Here is a 9,028-nt window from a genome sequence, read left to right on the forward strand (position 1 = left end):
CCCTCTCTGGGATCCCTTCAGCGCGTTGTTTCCTGGAGCAGGCGGGGGGGGGGGGGGGGGGGGGTGGGGGTGGGGCTTCCCTCTTCAGTCCTGGTAACTGTGGCTCATTTATCATTCCATCCCACCGTGCGCTCACCATGACTGTACCCCGACCTGGGGCCAAGCAGGGAGCGGACACAAGCAGGAAAAAAAAGCAGTGAAGGTTTACCCCACCCTCTAGGGATCACAGCTTCTCTGACCATAGACAAAATTTATCTTCCCTCAGAGTCTGAGACTCTTGCAGACTCCCACTGCCACCGCTGGGGCACAGGGAAACAAATTTTTTTTAAGGGGGATCTCCCCACTCCCACAATGCCGAGCAGCAGATCCCTTTCCCACTTCTTAAGGCTAAACTAGAAGGTTTCCCCTGCAGTTCTTTCTGTCCATGCCAATATCCACTTCTGAGCTCTGTGCTTGCTGGACTCCCGCTAAGAGATACCAGGAGGGGGAAGAAAAGGTAAACACACCGCAGGTTTGGAGGGACTTCACATTTTGGGTTTCTTCCCCATTGTGCCTGCTAATCACTTTTTAGAGACCTCAAATTTCTTCACAACAGCCCTTTGTAAGTTAGGTAATATTATTATTCCCATTTTACAGTTGAAGAAACTCAGATTAAGGGACACATCTCGTATAGAGTGCCGCTAGAATTTGTACCCTGGCAGTTTGGTTCCAGAGTCCATGTTACTAACCTTTATGCCATATTCTGCCACTTTTAAAATATTTTTTTCTGACAGTTGACAACAATGGTTTCAAAATGTATAAATGCTCTAAGAAACAAGTTCCATTGGTAGTACATGTTCTGTGGCATTGTATCTGATAAAAGGTGTTTTGCTTTAAGTTGCTCATTGTGTTTTTGATATAAAATAAGAATAGTTTTATTATTCTAAGTTATTTTTACTTGGTTAGTTTAAGTAAATGAATCAATTCTTATAATTTCTTACAATAATTAATTTGCTGATGATACTCATTTAGCACTTTAATCAGAACATGAATTACAGTTCTTTAGGTTTTATTAGTCAGTAAAATATTAAATTAAAAATATTCTGGAGTAAATTTAAGTAACTAATCCACAAGAAATGAAAAATTAGGAATTTGGTTCAAGAAAATCAGAACGAGGGAGGAATGAATAGATGGAACACACGGAAATTTTAGGGCAATGAAATTATTCTGTATGATACTACAGTGGTGGCTACGTGTCATTACGCATTTGTGAAAACCCATAGAATGTACAACATCAAGAGTGAACCCTAATGTAAACTATGCACTTCGGTTGATAGTAATGTGCCCATGTTGGTTCATCGATTGTACCAAATTTGCCACACTGATGAGGGATGTTGAAAGTAGGGGAGTTGTATGTGCGAGTGGGGAGGGCTATGTGTGAACTCTCTGTATTTTCTGCTCAATTCTGTGAGCCTGAAACTGCTCTAAAAGAATAAAGTTTATTACAAAAAAAATAGAAAATCAGAGCTGAGGGCAAAAATTGAACCGTAAGAATGGTCCCTGCAATACTCATTAAATAGCAAACTGGCAACAATTTGCCTGTGGAACAAGAGGCTAATTGAATAGACTGTGGTATTCATCCTAGAAAGAACAAACTATGTCATACATACCGCGGTGTTTTAAGACCTGCCGGGCACCAGTCAAGTGGAGGGAAGCCCTGCATACTCTGGCCAAAATGCCCCCATCTCACCTGGGCCTGCAGATCTCTGCCACTTCCTTCAGGATGCAGCTCAGACAGCCCTTCCTCTGTGACTCAAGTTCTCCCAAGGCCCCCTCCCTCCAACAGTGAGCATGACTGTGCAGCATTTCTCACCGGGTGGCAGAAAGGAGCTAAAATAAGGCAGATTTCCTCCTTCCAGACGGTGGCGTATCATAGAGCTACATCAGTCTAGAGGAAGGGGCACCTTTTTCTAATTCACCCAGAGGCACTCATTCGGCCTAATAACGGCCCTTCCCCACTCCTATGCAATAAGTCCACTCTCCAGCTGCAGCACTGATCACACTGTACACATAAATGCTTGCTGCCTTTTCTTTTCTCCAACAGATTGTGAGCTCTCTGAGAGCTAGGAAGGGGATGTAGGGACTACACAGATCGTGACTCTCAAACTTCCTCTAAGGACAGTATTTCTGCGTTGTCAGATACTTACGAAAAGACTAAGTGCAAGGGAAGAGCTCACAGTAGGTCATTTGAGTGAAAAATAAACACAGAAGAGGAAGAAGAGGAAGCTCTATGAGAGGGCACTGGGCTGTCTGAGTCTATCTAAGGCCCCATCACTCATCAGAAAGAGAAGAAATAGGATCCAGGCCCAAGGGTGGAACTCTTAAGCAAATAATTTTCAGAACAAAACAAGCATTACCAGATCTTGAAAAGCAGGGCTATTTTAGGAATAAAAAGGAAATACTAACCAGGGACATGGCTTCAATTCCTATCACCTCCTCCTCTTCCTGGCTCCCCATCTGGAGAAGGGCTTTACCCTGAGAGGGCAGAGCTGGGAGGAGAAGAAAGGAACAGTGAGAGACTGTCCAGCTCTAACAATCACAGCCTAGAATCTTTTCCCTTCAGCTTCCTCTGTTCTCACTCCCCCACTGCCACTCCACCTTCCCCTCACAGTCCAGGCACCTGCGGGGAGACCTGTAATTTACAGCTGGGGTTCTGCTCTGCGCTGGATTCTCAAGCTGAGCACAACCCCTCTCTCACTCAAAGACACCAATTCGTTAACCTCGGAGGTCTGTTAGGCATGCTGCAAATGTTAATGCTCTGACTTAACCTTCACGTCTTCAGCGAAAATAGGCAATACTGTCAGTTTCACATATGAAAGCTCTGGGAAGTGAAGTCTTTTGCACACGTCACACCGCTTGTAAATAACGGAAACCTGTCGCCAACCTAGGTCTGCCTGACTCTCTCACCCAAGTTATTTGCTCAAGCAGACACCAGAATATAACAGAAAGTACGCCCCCATGCAACTAACTACTCAGGATTTGTAAAGAATCAATGAGACTTGGAAAAACCCATCTTCCCCAGAGATGTTACGACAGAGTCCATGTGGCTTGCAGATAGCGGGACCAAAAAACTGTCAGGAGATCCAGGTTTTCACATTGCTTTCTGGCAAATTATAGTTCTGAAGGAGTCCCCTGTTCCCCTCCAGCCAAGTTTCTTCAATCAGGAAAAAGATAATAGTATCTGACTTAATTCTGGTTTCTTTCCTCTAAACACCATTGCTTTTTCAAAGCATTATTATAATGATAATTAGAAGGAACACTTATTGAGCACTCACTATGTGGCAGGGACTCCAACAAATGCTCTACACGTATGAGCTCACTTAATCCTTATAACAGTCCTATGAGGTATATAGTAACACCTTTATTTTACGTAACAGAAACTGGGTCAGAAAGTTTAGGAAAAAAGCTTGCTCAGTGGAGGTCTTGGGATCTGAAGTCTTGAGGTTATTTAACCCCCTCAGGGTTAAACTGGCAAAAGCCGTTAAGAATACCTACCTTGAGTAGTTGTTGAGGGGATTACATGAGAGCCAGTACAGGTGGCACTCTGGAGTCGGCCTGTCCTGGACGTGAATCCTGGCTCCTCCACTTGCTAGTGATTACTTGTCCTCTCCCTGTTTCAGTGTCCTCATCTGTAAAAAGGAGATGAGGGAGCTTCCACTTCATAATGTTGTGAGGTTTGGAGTTTATATCCCCAAAAGGTCTTAGAACTGCATCTGGCCCACATAAGCACTCAGCAAACTTTAGCTACTGTTCTTACACTAAAACGAGCAAAGAACAGTAAGGCTATGAGCAGTACTAGCTTCCCCTCTTTCGCTTTACTCATCCTGGCTGGGAGGTTAGGGGGTGAAGGCAGAGAGAGAGGTCTGAAGGAGGAATGCGGTTATATTTGTTCATCTACTAGAAGGTGACTAAGCCGTGGAAAGGCTTGGATCCCTCAGCACTTCCAGAGGAAGCTGTGAATAAAGCCTTTCTCCCAAGTCCCCATCCCACAGTGATATATGGGACAGGACTCAGGTTGAAAAAAAATATTAAATACTGAGGTCCTCCTTGAAGAGCAGCAGAGCACTCAGAGGTAATGTTCTAACGGGGGAACACTCTCCCCCGGGGCCCTTGGAGACACTCACACTGATCTGGAAGGGGAGTATCTGGCTAGGTGACTGCACAAGTCAAGATCCCTCCCTGAATTCGGCTCCTTATTCTGGCCCGAGGCGACCCTCCAAATCTTTGGACTCCTGAGTCCACTAGACTTTGAGGCCAGGGACATCCTCCTCTAGCACTTGGGCCCGAGGAATAGCACCCCCGAATCTTAATTTCCACCCTTGCAGCCGCACCCAAGCCCTCTGTCACTCTTACCTCCGTACTCAGTCCCATGGTCGTGTGCAGTGTCCCGGCTTCCACACCCTCCATGTGGGGCAGGCAAGAGATGCTTCAGCCGCGCCCCCCCAACCAGGCACCTTCCCAGGACTCCAGGGCTTTGTTCCACACTGGGCTCCTGGCGGTGGAGTCGGGTGTGTGTGTGTGTGTGTGTGTGTGTGTGCGCGCGCGCGCGCAGGAGAGGGGGGACGAAGAGGTTCTTTTCTGGTGATGTTTCCAAGTCTCAGCCACGTAATATCATTCACTCACTGCAACACACGCCGCCTCTCACATGCTGCTGAGACGTGCGAAGTGCGCAAAAGACACGCACACAGGTCCCAGACAGACACTGCCCTCCTCCGCGCCCCACCAGCCGCATCTCAGAACCCCCATTCACACACGGACCTGCTTCCTCTTCCCGGTCACACACACACACCACGCACTGCAGGCCGCAGTCGCACGTCCATGACGCCCGCCCCCACCCAGCCACGGGCGCGGTCCCGAACGCCGCCCTCTCGGCGCCTCTCCAGGACCTGAGCCCAGTCACAGCCGCCGCCCCGCCCAGGTTTTCTCCTCAGGAACTGCCAGACTCGCTGGTGCCCGGACTTCAAGCCGTTGCCGGAAGTGGGCGTGCCCTTCCGGTGCAAGGGCCCCTGGGAAACGTAGTCCCGGAGAGTGGCGGCAGCTTTCTGAAATCGGGCGAGGAGGCTGTTAGGCAGGGTTCCTCTCCCAGGCCTGGTGATCACTGTCCCCTTTTGGAGCCTCCTGGTCTGGAACAGAGCCGCCTGGAAGCCTTTCAGCCCAGACTGCGGTTCCCTGAAGGACCAGCCGCCTCCGTGAACAGAGCTGAGTCCCGGAGGCTTCTGGGAGCCGTATCCAGGCTCGGACTGCGCAGGTGCAGCTGTCAGGCTCAGAGGGACCTGTGAAGCGGCTCACCGGGGCCTCCGCGAATGGTGGGCGGGGTCGCAGAAGGCGTGGAGCGCCCTGGCGCAGAGCCAGCGGAAGTCTGGGAAATGGGCGGGGCCTAGGAGAGGCGAATCTGGGGGCGGAGCCTCCAGGATAGAAGGTGAGTGAGTGGGAATTTGCTTGGTGTTTTGTGCGCTTGTGATTTGTAACTTTATGAATGTATATGTGTGTGAGTAAAACCTGTCTTATTTCATGCCTACAAGTTCTCGCTCTCTGATATAATCTACACCCCCAGCCCATTTTGGAAACCAAAGTCTGTGGCATCTACAGCTACAGCAAATGTTAAAACAGCCCAGCTCGTAACCAGAGTAACATAAAACCTCATGCTTAAAAGCTTAATTACCTAGTTTCTATACCTAGTACATCACGTCCAGGTTTCAGCAAAAATTACAAGGCACGCACAAGAAGAAACACTGTCTGAAGAGACAAAGCAGGTATTGGAACCCAGAAAATTATGACAGAGATTTTGGAATTATACCAGGAATTAAAAAAAAACTATGATTAACATCTTAAGGTCACTAATGAGAAAAGTAGGCAACATGCAAGAACAGATGGATAATGTAAGCAGAGATGGATGATTATCCAAAGGAAATGCTAGAAATTTAAAGTGCTAAAACAGAAAAGAAGAATGCTTTTGATAGGCTCATCAATAGATTGGACACAGCTTAGGAAAAATGAGTGAGTTTGAAGATTTGTCGATAGAAATTTCCCAAACTGAAATACAAAGAGAATAAAAAAAAATCCAGGATATCCGGGAACTGTGGGACAACTACAAAATGTGCAACATAGGCAAAATTAGAAGAAGAAGGAAAGGAGAAGAAATATCTAAGTAATGACAGTTTTTGAAAGTTAATGACAGTGGCCAAACCACAGATTCAGGAAGCACAGAGAATTCCAAGCAAGGATAAATACATGCAAAAAATATACACCTAGGCATATCATATTCAAGATGCGTAAAATTAAACACAAAGGAAACCTTGCAGGAAAGGAGAGGCGGTAAAAATCACCTAAGAGAGGAAAGAAAACAGAATGACAACTTTTATTCTTTTCTCTATTTTTTTGGAGTAACTTCTATAAGATAGGAATAAACCATTTCTTAGTTTGGTAGAGCTCACTTTTAAAGCCATCTGAACAGGGTTTTTCTAGAATGAGAGGTCTTTGACAACATTTTGCTTTAATATTCTCTATATTTCTTCATGCAATTTTATATTTTTCAAGGAATTTAACCCCTCATTTATATTTCAAATTAATTAGCTATATAGTTGGTTGTTTAATTCTCTGCTGTGTCTAAAGTTATTGCTCCTTTCCTGTTCTGCATCTTTCTTTTTTGGCTGTTTGGTTGGTATAAAAAAATCTTTGTCTCTTCCTTTCTCTCATCAGAGGCACTGACATATTCTGAATATTTTCAAAGAAGAGCTTCCAGTTCTGTTTATCTGCTGCATTTCACTGTTTCTCTCTTTTTGCCTCTCTGCACATGTCTAACTGCACTTAGATTTAACACTCTACTTGAATACATACTTTGTTCTCGACCTTTTCAATTTCATGACAACTGTACTTAAAACTTAATGACCCCACAAGTTCAGCCATGTAGTGTTTTATCATCTAATTTTAAGTATTTCTTAATTTCCCTTTTTTATCCATTCTAACAATCTTTGAATTTTAATTGGAGTATTTAGTCCATTTATATTGAATGTAATTATTGGTATAGTTGGATTTAGGTTTATCATTTTGCTATTTTATCTTCTTTCAACCACCTGTTTTTAGTTTCTTTTGTCCTCCTTTCCTGACTTTTTACTTAACTGAATATTCTTTAGAATTCCATTTAAATTAATGTATTGACTTTTAACTATAATTCCTTGATTAAATATATTTTACATTTATACTACACTTAGTAAATTTTAGTGGTTGCTCAAGGAATCATAATATAAAACTTAACTTTTTAATGTACTTGAAGTAAATATTGTATCTCTTCATGTCCAATATAAGAAATCTGCAAACACATAGTTCTACGTATGTTTCATCATTTATGGTATCTATCTATACATACATCAAGATATAGATACATAGATATCTATACCATCTATATGCACCATAAACTCAATAGTGTTATAATTTTGACTATAACAATCATGTTTTAAACAAAGTTTATTAAAATTGGAAGAATTTTTTTAAAATTTACCCATATTTACCACTTCTGATGCTCTTCACTCCTTCCTGAAGATCCAAATTATCATCCAATGTTTATCTCAAGCCTGAGGAACAACTTCTTTTGAGCGTTTCTTGTCATGTAGATTTGCTAGCAACAATTGTTTTGGTTTATCTAAAAGTATCAATTTTACCTCCATGTTTGATATTTTCTCTGAATATAGAATTCTAAATTGAAGTTTTATTCCCCACCCCTCCCCCAGCACTTAAAAAATTGTCATCCCACTGTCCTCTGGCCTGTTTCTGCCTACCTAAAGCCAGCCATCATGCATCTCATGTTTTCCTTGGCTACTTTCAAGATTTTCTTTTTATCTTTGGGTCTCAGCAGGTCCATAATGGCGTGTCCAGGTGTGCTTTTTCTTGTATTTATCCTGCTTGGGTTTTTATGACATTCTTAAATGTGGAAATATGTATCTTTCACCAAACTTGGGGAACTTCTGGACATTTCTCAAACAGGTTCTCTATTCCATCACTTTTCCTCCCTTTCTTGTAACTCTAATTTCATGTGTTAGAACTTTCGATATTATCACACAGGTCACTGAAGCACTGTTCATTTTCTTGCAATCCTCTCTCTGCATTTCAGATTAGTGGATCTATATTCAACTTTGTCAACTCTTCTGCCACTTTCAATTTGCTGTTAAACCTCTCCAGTGAATTTTTACTTTCACGTATTGTATTTCTCATTTTTAGAAATCCAATTTCCAATTGTCTTAATCCACTTGCTGAAGTTCCCATTTGCTCATTCATAATCCCATACTTCCCTTCAGAATAATTATAGCAGTGGCTTCCACATTGTTTGCTAACACCAATATCTAGGTTATCTCAGGATTCATCTTGGTTGCTTTTTCTCTTGAATGTGGCTTATGTTTACTTGTTTTTTCATATATCTAACATTTTTATTGCATCCTAGATGTCATGAATAGTAAGAACGCTGTAAAGAAACTGTTATGTTTCTGTGAAGAGCACTGACTTTTGTTTTAGTAAGTTTACTTGGTTGAATTCAATCTCCAAATTCTGTCTCCCCTGAGACAGGTAGCAGCTAAAGCCTTTGGTTCTTTCAGCCTTAGCTGGGATGCTTGGAGTCTGATACTTGCATATACAAGGGATTAGCCAGAAATTTTACACTTTAAGTACTGTTGAAGACTTAAAGAATGTGAGAAAAATCTTACTAGAAACTGGTGGAAAAGGGGTTCTTGTTAATGTAGTGGAAGAAAGTTTAGCAACTCTATTATTTGCAATGTGGAAAGCCTGTCTGGGTGATCTAGCTAAGGACACCTTCATGAATGTGAAGATGTTTCCTGTTTTTTTGTTTTTGCTGCTTATAGAAATATACAAAAGGAGACAGGTTAAGGGAGAGATTCATTAAAAAGGAGACAGGATGTGGTGGTTTTGAAAAGTCATAGCCTCCACAGATAGCAGACGACGCTAAAATCAAGAAATGGCTTCCAGGGTTTTGCTAGGACAC

At 43.0% G+C, this 9,028-nt stretch overlaps 1 protein-coding gene across 3 annotated transcripts in view; it reads right to left on the reverse strand.

Annotated features, from left to right (window-relative positions):
* LOC105074396 (uncharacterized) overlaps positions 1-5,178 on the reverse strand; it is a 44,600-nt gene extending 39,422 nt beyond the window's left edge. For 2 of the 3 annotated variants that reach the window (XM_010961957.3, XM_010961955.3), the window contains exons 1-3: positions 4,393-5,178; positions 3,535-3,668; positions 2,446-2,528 (exon numbers count right to left, since the gene is read on the reverse strand). In XM_010961957.3, the coding sequence (XP_010960259.2) occupies positions 2,446-2,496 (51 nt within the window). In that variant the 5' untranslated portion in view covers positions 2,497-2,528; positions 3,535-3,668; positions 4,393-5,178. The remainder of the gene's footprint in view (positions 1-2,445; positions 2,529-3,534; positions 3,669-4,392) is intronic. The other variant, XM_045521951.2, reaches the window with a different exon arrangement.
* Between the last annotated feature and the right edge of the window lie 3,850 nt (positions 5,179-9,028).

The sequence above is a fragment of the Camelus bactrianus genome, chromosome 9 (genome assembly GCF_048773025.1).
Source record: "Camelus bactrianus isolate YW-2024 breed Bactrian camel chromosome 9, ASM4877302v1, whole genome shotgun sequence".
NCBI classification, from domain to species: Eukaryota; Metazoa; Chordata; class Mammalia; order Artiodactyla; family Camelidae; genus Camelus; species Camelus bactrianus.